The sequence below is a fragment of the Chelonia mydas genome, chromosome 2, assembly GCF_015237465.2.
Source record: "Chelonia mydas isolate rCheMyd1 chromosome 2, rCheMyd1.pri.v2, whole genome shotgun sequence".
In the NCBI taxonomy this organism is placed as follows: domain Eukaryota; kingdom Metazoa; phylum Chordata; order Testudines; family Cheloniidae; genus Chelonia; species Chelonia mydas.
In genome coordinates, this window is record NC_057850.1 from 80,335,782 (window position 1) to 80,350,882 (window position 15,101).

Sequence of the window (15,101 nt, forward strand, 5' to 3'; positions counted from 1 at the left end):
CTAGTGCATTCCAAGTCAATTTCAGTCACTCCATGTTTTTCATGTTGCTGTAAATGCACTGTTCAGTGGTATATTTAAACAACTCTGGTTCTTTACAACACAGTCTGGACAAGGAGCTTTCTTCCTATTATAAAGCCATAGTGCCTAGCCTGCTTTATGATGTGAAATTCTAAAGCCCAGAAAAGATACCAAACATTTGCTTAGATTACATTCTCAAAGTATTTTAAAATTTTAACTTTTTGTTTGGGTCTAATGCCAATAAGATTTCTGATTTTCAAGAACGCTGTAATCAAATGAGCAGAAATGAGCTGCCTCTCCCTTTCTCATAACCTCTAACAACCTCTAATAGGTGTTAGTTCAGTGCAACAAGTTAAGTCAAAGCTTGTTTAAAAAAAGTCAGAATGAGACTCATTATATCATAAGTTTTATTAACAATACGGTACATTAGCATTTGTTTTGAAAAGCTCAGGTCTTGCTAAGCAGTTTTAATCAATGCAATTATGTAAAGCTATTTGCAGTACAGAAATCAACTACATTCACACACACACACAACTTGAATTTAATCCAGTCAACAGTCATATCAAATCTACAATTTACCAAAAATACAAAGTTGATTTTCTAATAAAAGCAAAAAATGTTGTTGTGGTTCAGTAAAACCCATTTTCTACTACAGAATAAGTTGCATCCATAACTAAGCTTGGGACAAAGAAAATACTTTCTAGGAGTCCAGAGTAAGACTTACACTTTCGTAACTATGAAATGCCATGCAAACTTCTTTATAAAAAGATTTGCTAGGTCTGAATTATTAAGCTAATTTTTGCGAGAAGCTGGTTTATAAAATGATTCTCCTTTCATACTAAAAATGTCATTATGTAGAATTTTCTATCCACCCTCTCCCCCAACAGCTATTTGTCTGATTTGGAATACCGTCCTCAGGCCCTATCACAATTGCTCTATTGGTGTAGTTATCATAAACAAGACTTAACAAAAGCATAACAAAAGTTAAATCTGCTAACTTTCCTTTACAGAAAAAAAAATAAATGGCATAAATGCAACACGTATGCTACATATACATTTATGCTGCATAAACCCAGTTTGTAGATTCATATGTACTTCCATTCTGTAAAGGATCTACGGCTGCTGCCAATTCAATTGTTCTATCAAGGCACTATACAACCATTAAACCTCTAATATTTTCCAAGATGCACTGAAGAACATTTATGAATGTGTTTAAGTTGTTAAAAAGCCCTCATACTTACTGCAGCTATAGCTATAAAAATGGCACACAATAGAACTTTACAGACAACAGTATTTTACTCTGTGAACAAAACACATTCTGCATTGTAAAAGGAAAATAGTATATGAATTCCAGCAACTTAGGGAAGGGAAACAGGAATGTACAGTACTATGGGGAATGATACATTCCTCCTGTACATTATTCATACAGTCAGCAATAATCCTTTATGTCACATCTAGTCAGGCACCAAAACTGATGTATCAAAATTAAATTGTAGTGTTTAAGAAAACTCCCACTCCTTTCTAAAGGTAAAGAACAATTACTGTAGAACTGAACACTTTGACAGAAAAAAGGCAGAGTTACTAAAAGTAACATTGTAGTGGTCTGTAAGAACTTCATAACACAAGTTATGGTCCAGGCTCTACACAATTCACCAGCAACTACTAACAGAACAAAATGTAACTTTTGACATCTGCAATATTGTAAGAAGCTCAGCGAGACAAATAACTCAAAGTAACTTTCTCAATTTAGTGTTTACACTAGCCATAAACTGTAAGTAATACTGTTATAAATAAGTAGGCATACCTTAGTAAAACTCCATCTCTAGGTAATATCTACACAGTATCAGTGAATATTCTTATCACAACATAAAGGCAATATCAAATCAGATTCTTTTTAAAAAGCTAGTTTCACAAATCTTTAGAACTAGATTAAAAACATTTTAAAGACTATGTTAACAAGGCACGACAATTTTTCTATATTCCAATTTGGCCAAAGTTTATAGTTAAACTACTTTTTGAAGGAATTTTCACATTTACAAAGTAACTTGTGTTTATTACCTTTCCAATTTAAATTTGGGGGGGGGGGGTACCCATTTTTTCTTAAATGGGATTTTGTCCTAATCTATAACTACTTAACTAGTATTTTAACAAAACATGAAAGTATGTAGCAGTGACTCAAATCCTGCAAAGTGCCAAATGCCTTGAATGTAGAGCAGGAGATACTGAATATCTTTAAGCAACGGGCCTGAAAAGTCATGGTACATTGTTTGGGGGAAAAAGCTGGAAAGTTAAGTGATTAAGTTCTGACATCTTTAAGCTATTTAGCTTATTGTATAGACCCCTCAAATTTTAAATTAAGGTCTCTTCATAGTTCCTTTACCAAACTATTGTGTATAGCAGCCATTTCTAATTTAATCTTACTGATTACCATACAGAAAGGAAAGCTGTTCAAGCAAACTTTTGAGCACCCAAATAATAAAAATCTTTTGCACTCAAATAATAAACTATAATGTAGATATCTTCTTGACTGTGTAACAAGAATACATTGAAGTTCCTCCAACCAATTGCATTCCCAAACAACTCTTAATATTGGGGCATTGTTCTAAAAATAAGTGATATCTGAAATTCTCAAACACGTACATTAAATCCAAATGTCTGTTTACTGATTCTTTTTTCTTTTATCGAGTACTTGTTCCCGGTTTCAGTAAAATCTGTACAGTGATTCACTCACAGACATACACTGACCCATCCTCATCTTTCCCTACTTGCCATGATCCCCACCTATCTTCTGAGCCTATGATTGTTTTAAAACAGGAAAAAAAAATAAAAGGTATCAAATAGAAGTATGCAAGCCTTTCACACAATATCAGGCTGCAGACATACTGTTGCTAAGTAATGTGAATATACTGTATAAATATGGTCTGATACAGCTGGTTTCTTCAAAGCTACCTAAATCTTTAGCTTTAACATACATCACAATCTGAAGAGATAGTGTACAAGTCTAAACATCTATTTACATATGCTACAATGTTTTGGCAAACATTTCTTAAAATCAATTAAAAATCATTTTGAAAGTACTATATCTGACTTCATAATGTCAATTGGGATAAACTCTCACCTGTAAACAGAATGCCAATACTAGCACCTTAAACAATAAGTGCTACAAAGTTAAACTGCTTAATTACTTATTTTAAAAAAGCAGTTGTCTAATTAAACTATTTGGCTTGACTTTGTGATACTATCCAGTTAAATTTTTGACATGGAATCATGCATGCAACACTGCTCAACCAAGTTGAATACAAAAAAAGAAATATATAATGAGAGGTCTGTATGTGTTGATGGGGACAAACCAGGGATCATGGTGTGGAAAGGACAGCTCTTGGAGAAGCACCTTTATTCACTTTATTTATATACAGAGCCATAGATTTTATATATTTATGTCTTACAACAGCTATAGTTTTGTAGCTGAGGAACTGTTGAAAAATAAAAAGCCCACTGTGAACTGAACTCCTCTATCACCTACACACCTGACATCCGACTGAACTCCTATCACCTGACATCTGTGCTCTCCACAGATGAAGTACGCTCAGCATTTTTCTACCGGTTTTCTCCCCTGGATGCCTTGATTTAGTCCTTTAGGAAAATACTTAATGCCCAGTTAAATTCAGTTCAAGTATTAGTTGCATCATCAGATGGTAACATAGGATCAAATTAATTCAGACAACCTGAAAAGATCAGAAACAAAAGACATGATAGAGGGTGAAATCCTGGTCCCAATGAAATGAGAACACCCACTACTGTAGTAGAGACAAGATTTAATTCAGACTATTTAAACAGCTGAAAATTGCATGAAAAAATAGGATCTTACCACTGGCTTGTTCCAATGCTGAATGCAAACAAAACCCTAGCACAATTTACTTATTATAAAAATATCGACTGCTATGCAGTAAGTAGTGCATTGAGCTACCATAATGGGGTTTTCAGTTAGAACTGCATTTACCAAGAGATCGTGCAGAAGTGGTGATTAACTGTTAATCAAGTACTTTGTACTGAGCCTTTATGGAGAGGCCTTTCTGAATAATTTAAGTACGAAACAGTCCTCAAAATGATTCTGCCCTGGGTTAAAGAAAACCATGTCACAGACCTGAAACAAGAGAATGAAATTCATAGCAAGGGGTTCAGTGTTGCTCTGTATTAGACAGAACCAGTTCTTTTGGAGAAGGGCCAACAGGGGGACAAGAAGCCGAAGGGTCCTGCTGTGCAACACCAACCACAGAAGCCAGGTGACCCTTATGTCAAGCGAGAAAAAATCTGCAATGTACGCGGCATGGGCTACCAAACCATTTCCCCAGAAACGTTGGAAAAATCATACCAGAATTATTCTGATTACACAAGAACACAGAATGTAAGAATTCTCTCAGACTGGAATTCAGAAACCTCAGCTAACCAGGCTGCAACTCCAAAAGTATATAAAATTCCTAGAGCTAAAGCAATTAAACCAGTTGTGGGACTGCTAAACTGAGGACAAGATTTACTGACAACCAAAGATTTTATTTAGAAGCTACTGGGATCTGCCTATTTTAGAATAGGGACTCAAAGCACCAGGCAAAGCAGAAAGCTTTGTAAATGACCAAACACAGAGTGAGATATATGGTATATATATGACTGCTGGAACATCAGAACAAAGAATACTGGATTGAATTGTTTAAAACTGAGTTAAAAAGAGCAAGAAACATCTCTACCTGTTGGAACAGAAATTTTGGGGCATGGACTGTTTTGTCAGCTAATGCATTATGTATTCATTTTCTAAGAAACCACTGTAGAGTTTCCTTCTACCATACAGGTGTTCTAACTGCATGATCAACACTTAAAAAGCATTGGTAAATTCTTCTGAGATTTTGGCTGAAGTGTGCAGAATTCCAAAGATCAACACAAGCTTATCACACACTTCAGAAGACCATGCATTGTGTAAGGACGTGATTTTCCAGGTGAAGAATGCAGACTATGAATCACTTCATTCTCACCTTGATCTTCCCCAGACCAATTCCCATTTTCATGTCCCTGCCATGTGTAACAGGAGTTAAATGAAGGAGACCGGTGTCAGCTGCAAGTAAGGCACCTAACTGAATCCACTGTGTATTTCACAATCCTTGAAAGAAATTGTCCAAATCAGGGCTAAAAGACAACAAGCACTGATTTCATATTCTATTCAATCAGTAATTCAGGTAACTGCTGAATTGCTTTTATATGCCATCATTTGGCTGTAAGAGCTCCAAATTTAACTCCTTTCCTGAAATCCTGACTACAGTCCCACCACCAAAGCCTGAAGAACATTTGGATTGTGCTCTTACTCATGTTTTGGAGCTGCTGGTAGTAGTCAAAAAGCCAAGAGTATCTATAAGTGCAATACAAATCCTAGCTAATTCCGACAACCAGTTTCAAGTAACCTATCCATGTGTCAGGACACCCACTGACTTATGACCACTCCCTTGCTTAATATTAGCTATTAAATGGTCACTGCTGGGATTTGAAATTAATACCCCATTGAGATGAATGGGCAATGTATAGTTTACCTCCTTTGCTGTTGCTATTGTTTCCCTATATTTATTCTGTAAGACTGGTTTAATAGAAGACCACACCGATTTATGTAAAAAATGCATAGTCCGCAACAGAAAAGATGATTTAAAGAACAGCTGAGTTCTACAGAATCCAAAGGAAAAATATCACCCAGTTTCCTTAGATCATGAGACCCATAATTTCCCTACTCTCTAGTTATACACTTGTTCCCCAAATATTTTAATCAACTACACTCTTTAGGTGTGAAATTAATAATTGATCTACACTTTATTTTTCAAATACCTTGTAAAGAAAAACAATCAGTACTCTCCACTCACAATTCTATATATTAGTTTTTTTGTTGACAGGATTAAGAAGTTCCTTATTTAGTTTAATTTGATTCTGTCAGACTGAAGTACAGGTTTGGGGGCATAACGTTCCTAAAGCAAACTTGTGTTTCTTTCCACTGACATTCTCCTCTAAACCCACACTGAACATGTAGGGCACATTACAGTCAAAGTTATCCACGTGGTTATATTTTGATGTCATCTTATAGGAATAGTATGGTCCTGAATACTACCTGGATATATTGTGCTGATTTTGCATTACTGTACCTTTCAAGACAATAGTACTATGAGGCATAACTTTCTCTGTCATTTGACAATTAAGCAAACGCTGAAGAGGTGTCAAACTTGAGCTAAAAAAATAAATATATGAAAGCAACTGGCAGTACAAAATCTACATTACTTGATGGCTGATATTAAAGTCCATACATACATATAAAAACTTTAAAGATACCAAAACAGAAAATCAGGATTGTCCCTTTACACTTGGTGCTTTAATGGGGTGGGGGAGGGGAAAGACTTGCTTTATTAAGTTAGCCTTATCTTAGCTGTCTCTTGATAGTACAACTAAAAGTTGACTGTTCAAATACTGTTTTCTTTTCTGGTGTGTTTAGTCTTTAAGCAACTACAACATAGCACATATGTATTGCAGTATTAGAAATGTTTTCATTAGAACCTTAAACTGCCTTTCAAACTTACAGAGATTTGATGACCAAAATGTACTGACAATTTGATAAGCTAACAGAAGACACTTGGTTTTATTGTTTAATACAAAAGGATTCTTCGTTCTATAGCCTTGCGGCATATAGGGCATTCACTCATTCGGTCTCCACAAAGCTGACATGTTCCGTGGCCACAGAGAAAGATCATATTCTTCAGACGATCCAAACAAACCGGGCACATGGTCTGTAAAAGATTTTGACAAGTTAGGTAGGGGAGAGCAATGGTGAGAAAAAAGTATCAAATATGCATTCTATTAATTGTAGACAATTTAATATATGCAACTGTTGAGTGAACAGAGATCATTGCGATAGAGAAACCAAGCCACAGAATGACAACAGATTCAATTACCTGCCTTTTGACATTAAATACAAAATAGAAAATTCACTATTTAATTTAATCCTCAGTTTAAAATATGTTTCATGAAGGGATAACAAGTGAATTTTTTCAACTCCTTCTCCACAAAATGAGAAAACCAACCCCACAGTAGCTTTCTACACAAATCTGATGGCATCATTTAAATTCACAGCAGAGTAAATAAGCAATTTTCAGCTGCATCCCCCTTTGGTTTCCTTTATACAACGTTAAGGAAACAGGGAAATCTACCAAGCACAGACATTTATGTATGTAATTCAATGAACAAATTATTTACCACCCATGCCTCAAATTTCTACCTACTCATTTACCTACCTCTCTCTCTCTCTCTCTCTCTCTCTCACACACACACACACGCACCCCAAGCACCTCTTGGACCCAGAAATAGTATGAATATGGTTTTGCTTTAAAAAAAAAAGTTAACAGTCCCAACATACATGCTAAACACCATAGATGTGAACTGACTTTCAATTTTCTTCTTGGAAGTAATTTGCTCACTGATTTGGAATCTTAAGTAACTCAATATTTTCAGAAGCTTTACCAACAACATTTAAGGTACCAGCTTTTTGAAGAAAAGGAACTGGTGTACTCCAACGTATGCTTTAATTCTGTACTTTCAATGTTACTTGTAAAGGAATAATCATTACTTGCATAGGACCATATCCTGCATGTGTTCTGTTTTTTAGAAATCCAGATAACATCTGTGAAAATTTAATGTTTCAATGGAGGGCTGCTCAACTTATCAGAGCTTTTTACCCCTAACTCAGATCCACACAGCAACCCTTTAAAACCAGTTTTTACTATTGAACATAAAGTGAGACCAATACCCAAAAGGATCTCTTACAACTGTTCACCATGAAAGTTTGTCCCTTAGAGAACCATCCTTGACTGTGCCTGCAGTGTCCTCCACCTATATCATATGCAAAAATTCAACTACAAGGCACATGTTTGTTCCTTCACCATAATCACATTAAAGTTTCATTTATAAATGGTTTATAAAGGGGTAATATATAAATAGATTTTTAATAAATAATTGATTGTTACAGATTGTTAGATCAACAGGTTGCTTATAACCACAACTTGTATCTACTGAGGAGTTTCTACTCATGTTCTTAAACTGACATCTATAGTGTGCTTATAACCACCCGAGACACCTACTAATGTCTGTAACATGCTTATAACTGAACAGATGTTGTAAACCCTTTATAAACCATGTATAATTGGACCCTTATTAACTGTGGCCCACATTTCAAATACAAATTTATTTCACCATCACCTTGCACTTGTGCACTGTTTTTTCTGATCTCTTCTTTAAATCACTGCAGGTTTACCAAAGTAGTGTTACACCAGGGAAAGGTGTACATATCCAGAGTAGTGCCCACACAATGAAATGTAAAATTTAAGGCATGCCTTCTATGCAATCAACTAAATGCAGGGACAAACATTGTTTAGTAAACTCCTGGTTATCATGGCTCATGACTTCAACATGTTTACACAGAGTTTAAAATCAGAATTTGGCCAATTATCTCTTATTTCAATCCGTGTGAAATCACCATATCTAAGGAGCTGCCAGAAGGTATCTTCTGGGTAGAGCTACACTGAAGTAAGAAACCTGTGGCATAGCCAGGACTGGCCTGGGTCAGTGGATTCAGACTCGCTGGGCTAAAAATTACAGTGTAGGGCTCAGGCTGGAACCCAGGCTCTGAAACCCTCTGGTAGGTCTCAGTGTCCAGGTTCCAGCCCAAACTCAAACACCTAACTGCAGTTTTTTAGCCCTGCAGCCCCAGCCTAATGAGCAATGAGACCTGAGCTCTGAGATTCATGCCAGAGGTTTTTTATTGCAGTGTCGACACACCCTCTGCCAGATAAGACCTTGAACTTTTTGAATGAATTTGCAAATATAAAAAATTATACATTCTCAACAAGCATATTTCATATTCAAATGTTGTCAGGGCTAGCATGGCATCACCATATCTATTCATGATTTTCAATAATTCAAAATGTATGTAATTTTCTTCCACTAAAGCACTGCAAGGGACTGATTGTTAATCAGTCCATCTACCCTCTTCCTCACCCAAGCCAAATCCTCACCTGGTACAACTAAGTATCATCCTTATAATTCATAGTATTGTAAAGTCCGAAGTATGGGGAAATTCTTCATTAATTACTTATTAACATGAAATAGCTTTCCTGTGGTGACGGTACATAATTTAATAGTCCTAAAGTATCCCTTTTAGAAGGGATACAGGGTGTAAACCCTAAATTTCATCTTGCAAGAACAGAATTCAAGTCCTTCTCACTGTATGTTCTTTACCCCTACAGTTTGCTTTGGGGTCTGACTATATATCTTACAATTAGAATAAAAAAATCTGTTTCTCTCCAATATACCACAGAGTAATTTGAAAATATATATGCACATCATAGACTCTATAAAAGTGTATTCAGCCTAAGCAATGGGGGTAAAAATTTTGTTTTATTTTGTTTACTCATTTCATTGCAGCACACAATTTAGAAGAAATTCCCTGGTGGTATCTCGAATCAGAAAATAGGTCTTTCTTCAATTGTATGGCAGCACGAGCAGATCGTCCAGATTCTTCCTGCTTATCATAAAAACGGTGAATATTTATTTGTAGAGACCAGTTTCGTTTCAGTGTCATACATGGTTTAGTTTATTTACCTTCACATGGCAGCAGCTTTAAGTAACTTTGCACAGAACGATCAACCTACCTGCCTGGTCTCCAACTGTACTCTAGTTACATGACTATCGGTGACTTACACCCTGCTTTGTAACAAGAAGAACAGCAAACAAATGGTAGATATTTTGACTATACTTTTAATTTGGCCTCATGCTTTGGCACCAAAATTCGATGTCTATCACCTCAACCCTATATGAATAAATTAGCTGGAGATCTTTTGAGGGGAAACAAATGAAAATTCTGTGCCTGGAGAAAGTATTTGATTTCTTTTTATATATTATGTATTCTTGCTTCTGAAATACCACCATAAAGGCACCCAGTCAGTTCTAATCAGGTGTAATCCAGAGACAGAGTTAAGATAGTATGGAAAGGTCTTAGCAATAACATGAGATTGTCACTCGGGTATGATATTGCAAATAAGTCAATTTTAGCAGAATATTTTAGTTTTTGTCTGATATGGGTGTCATATTAGAACCTATAACAATCTTTTATTACTGATGACAGTATGTTTCCAGGCACAAGATACAGGTGCACAGTGACATTACAAAAACTTTAATTTTAAATAAAAAGAAATGACATACGTATGGTGAAGGAACATATATAAGGTATTTATTACAGACAGATGAGGGTGATTACGTATGAAATGTGGTGGCGGTAACTGCAATCACAGTCAAAGATGGTTCACATTCAGGGAATCCCTGAAGAATGATGTGGTCATCGTGTGTGGACTTTGCTGACATCAGGCCTCGCTTCTGCTTGGCACCAGAAATTGTTTTAAAAGGTTGCTGCACTAATGTATTAGATTATCACTGAAGACATGAGTTGAAACGTAGGTAAACCTGCTGAAAAGAACAAATAAGAAGTTTTAAGAACACACGAATACTGAATGTCACATTAGGAGTGCAGCTTTAAAGCAGAAAATGAAAAAAAATGTTTAAAATGGAACTCTGGGTATAACTTCAGGCACATATTTAAGGTACAATTGAAGAATCTTTTTTTATGAAAAATAGCAATTAACTAGAATCCGCCACTCATTAGCCCCTCTCACAACAGTATACAGAAAAGTCACCTAGAAGACAAATTAAAAGATTCCAAACAAGACAGGTTCAGCCAGTTCCCTAAGAAACAAATTACAATTTCAGACAAGCTAGATTTCAAGCAGAATCGTTTCAACAAAGTAACTACTTGACATGGCAGTCAATTAAGATGCGGTCAAAAACATCCTGCTGAGGAGCAAAGAGAATAGTTAAATGACCATATTTTAATATCAGCCTGAAAATAGAGTACTGGGCAGTAAATGTACTGCAAAAATCCAGGCAACAGAGAATATTAAAAATTAAGAAAATTTTATTTTTGTTAAACACTGTCAACTTTTTGATGACCAGAAAAGTAGAAAATCAACCCAACAAAATAAGACACTGTTCTACTCTCACTGATAAATGCATCTGAACTTCCTGTTGATGTAAAATCTTTTCTTAAGATGTGTGAAAAGAAACAGAGGATGGTAGGGACTAATGTGTGTCTTGAGATACTGCTTCTGAATACAATATTTGAAGTAAAAAACTGAGATATAATCACTAGAGGGGAAATTTTTTAAAAAAATTGAACAGTTGTGCTCACTCCAGTACACACATCTATTCATTGCTGGAATCAACTCACATTAATTTAAACAAAGCATTTAGATTTCTGCAGAAATATTTTTATAACCTTAAGCTCTGTAGAAGAGTTTTCATGGTTTTTTTTTTTTTTTTTTTTTTACACTTCCGATTAAACAGATTGTTTGAATTTAAACTTCACATTTGTAATCTGGAACACTTTACTGCTCAAGAACCAGAAAGTAAAAACAAACTAAATGTATTCTTACTGTCCAAAATGAATGAAATTAAAAAGAAAAATAATCAAAAGCAGATTTTTGAAAACATTTTCAGAGTTAATAGCCTCAAATGTTATTGGTGAGAAAGAAGAAGTATAGTTTTTTAGTCTACCTGTCCTTATACAGACAGAGATTAGGTTGGAAACTGCTTTGAGTTGAACAAAGATTTTCAATAATGAGGGTCTCAGCCAGTTGCCAGGGTGAGGGTAACAATTATCGATAGGTTTGCCTCTGAGGTTAACTGTGGTGGGGTGGTGTCCCACCCCCATGCCAGATTGGGCTTCAACAGGCCAGAGCGGCTGCGCAAGGCGGCAGCCGATCAGGGAGGGCCTGTTAGAGAGCTAATCAGGGCCAGTATTACAGCCAGCCAATCAGGGCTAGGCTAGGCCCTATATAAAGGCTGCCCAGGAAGGGAGCAGGTAGTCTCTCCCAGGCCTTCAGAGGGTGAAGGTCTGTCTCCTGCGTGAGGAGACTAGCACCAGGGACAGTGCAGTGCTGGGCAGGCAGGGGGAGCAGAAGGGAACTCCTGCCCGGTACCTGCCGGGCTGTGGGCCCTGAGAAAAAGGGCCTAGTCAGTGCAAAGGGGCCAAAGGGGAAACGGCCCAGTAAGAAAGACGGACAAAGGGAGAGAAGGAGGGCAGGCAGGAAGGCTGCCACCAAAGGGTCCCTGGGCTGGGACCCAGAGTAGAGGGCGGGCCTGGGTCCCCCCCTTCCCCCTTGCACTTCCACCTGGCTGTTAGGAGAAGCCATCACGGACTGCACTGGACCCCTGCCAAAAGGGGTTAGACTTTGGGGTGTGGTTGGCCATTGTGGCTGGGGTGAAGAGATGGACTGCTGATAACACCAAACCCCCGGAAGGGAGTGAGACCGGAGCAGTGGGCACTGCCAGAGGGCAGCGTCCTGAAGAGGACGCCGCGAGCTGGAAGCAACACGGGTCGAGACTCCAATCTAGGGTGAGAGACAGACAGGACACCACCAGCAGAGGGTGCTCCGCATGAACTGAGCTAATTCCCAGAGTGAACAGCAGGAGGCGCTGTGGTGGTGAGTCCCAACCCCGTCACATTAACATCTGACACTACATCAGGTCTCAAATTTTCATAGGCATTTACAGATGTGGCCCAGAACTAGGTGATTCAAAATCTTCTCTGAACTTTCAGGTAGGGCTGTCTGGATTAGCTCAGATACCAGCCATCTTTGAAGCATTATACACTACTCTAAATCCACAAGAGATAAAAAGACAATTTAAATGTGAATTAAGTTCTCATCAGTCTCTTCTATTCACCAAAACATTTCAACTGTGACAAATGTAGGACAGTACATCTTTAAAGGTAAATCTCCACTGCTGCTGAGCATGCTTCCCAGCAAAGGTATACAGACATAGAAAAATTGCAGTGTAGCTGAAGGCGGGCAATGGTTCAGGACACATAATGTTGCATGATCCCAACAGACAGGAAGAAAAACAATTTTTGGGAGGGACTTTAAAGGGAGAGAAGGGGGAAAAATTTAATAATTCACCACACAAAATATTTGTCCTCCATGTTAATAAATATTTAATCTATTCTGTACAAAATATTAACGCCTGGATTTAAGAGATTTTTGGCTTTTGCATATTACAGAAGACATAAAGAGAATAGTTGTTGCTTGTCTGAATCATTTCACATTAAATAATTTAAAAAACAAGATCAGGGTTGTAGGTCACTATTTTAGCACTATTTAACACTTGCAAAGACATCCATATTTAATTTTTCTTTTGAAAAATCTATCCAAGATTTTTATAATTTTCCTCCTTTTCCAAGCACAGAATTTAAAAAGCCTTATATTTAAGATATTGTAAAATCTATATAATAAAAGATTTATAATTACTGCATCTCAAAATTATGTATGCAATGTTTTACACCTATCAATATTTCATATTGTAGCCATATATAAATATAATTCTCATTTGAGCGTGCTAATGCATTGGGACTGCACATCCCCTCTAACTGCCAACTTGTGTTCAAAAGTGGTTTGTTACTGAATAGGCAGGCTCATAACTCCTGCATCAGCTCAGTGCGTACAGTTTTGTGAAGAAAAATGCCCATATTTAATGAAGTTCTGTGAAAAAAATATCTTCACTGTACATCGTTATGAGGTCAAAAGATAGAGTTAATATTCCTTGCCTCCCTTCATTCCTATATTTATTGTTTGGGTCACGTATGCCCGTTCAGTTACACTAAAATAGGTGGGTCAAGAAATGATATGTCATTAAGAACACTGTATGCATAAAAAAGTCAGATAAGTCACAAAAAACCTTTAGCCACACTAGAGCTCATCTTTACTTCATAGAACAAAAATGGCTTTGATTAATTAATCAAAAAATAGGAACTGAAGAGTTTAAACAGATTTCCCTTATTTTGTTTTGGTGTTCAATAAAAAGGAACATGTGGCACTTTTACCTGTTCCTTTATGTCTTGTAACTGCTGCTGCAGCTTCTGTACATCTGCATTGACATTGGTGTTCTCCTTGTCTTTCTGTAAAACTGGAATGTTTCCACTTGCTAAAATGCAGAGGAGAGTAATATTAAAAGCCTAGAACACGTTATGCAGCACTTACAACATAAAGAATAATTACTTTTGTCTGCTAATCACAAAAATACTATTTCCATTTATCTGAATTATTGAAGCATTATTTCTAACAAATATATTTTGATAATCAAATTATATTTATTATGACTCACTAGAATTCCATTCCTGAACTAAAAGAATTTACTGGGAAGCTTTAATTACAGTTTTTGACAAATATTTCCCTCACTGTGGCAGTTAAAATGCTAGCAACTACCTGGAGCCCCATCTACACGAATGCCCTCATGGATGCTCCACTGGTGAAAATTCTTTGGCAAAAAATCCCAGTGTCTATTGCTACATTGTCTGGTAATTCCAGACTGGGACTGAATCAATACTGCTAAAAACATCATGCAAATATTTGTCCAAATTGTTGAACAAACTTGGTTTGGCTATGTTCCCACTTATTTCATATTCACTTTGTGAATGTTCAGGAACCAAGTTTACTGACAGAAACAGCAAGTTTAAAGTGGAAAGTTTCAAAAGGCAAATTTTGAATTTTTAAACTTGAATGTTCACATTGGAAATGTGATTCTGAGTTATGCTCATCCCGTCAGGGATCAAATATCATGTAGCTATTCCAATTTAAATTAACCAGCAGCTCAAATTTCAAGTATACAATGAACCACACACAGACACACACTACAAAAAATTATTCATGTAACTTGAAATAACTCAGAATAATTTAATAAATTCAAGAAAATTATAAACTGTTTAAGAACTAGTCAAACAGAAAAAGGCAGAACTCACTGAATAATTCTGACATCACAAATTATTTGGCCAGTTTTATTCTAGACAAAATGTTCTATTTCCCACTTCTACTGGGACTCCTCTGATTAGTCAAAGAGGCCAAGAAGTCAAGCTAACATTTGTAATTCGTATGGGGCCATGTGCGTAAGTTTATTTGTGTATTTCAATT

The 15,101-nt window shown here is 36.5% G+C and overlaps 1 protein-coding gene across 4 annotated transcripts in view; it reads right to left on the reverse strand.

The window, feature by feature from the left end:
* Nucleotides 1-411: 411 nt before the first annotated feature.
* Nucleotides 412-15,101, reverse strand: part of MIB1 (MIB E3 ubiquitin protein ligase 1) — a 99,957-nt gene continuing 85,267 nt past the window's right edge. The window contains exons 20-22 of one of the 4 annotated variants that reach the window (XR_005224353.2): nt 14,018-14,118; nt 10,346-10,548; nt 6,653-6,824 (exon numbers count right to left, since the gene is read on the reverse strand). Coding sequence is in view for 2 of the 4 variants with exons in the window: in XM_043539760.1 (XP_043395695.1) it covers nt 6,684-6,827; nt 14,018-14,118 (245 nt within the window). In the remaining 2 variants the exon portion in view is untranslated. Of the gene's footprint in view, nt 6,828-10,345; nt 10,552-14,017; nt 14,119-15,101 lie in introns of all 4 variants that reach the window. The other 3 variants (XR_005224352.2, XM_037892759.2, XM_043539760.1) reach the window with 3 other exon arrangements.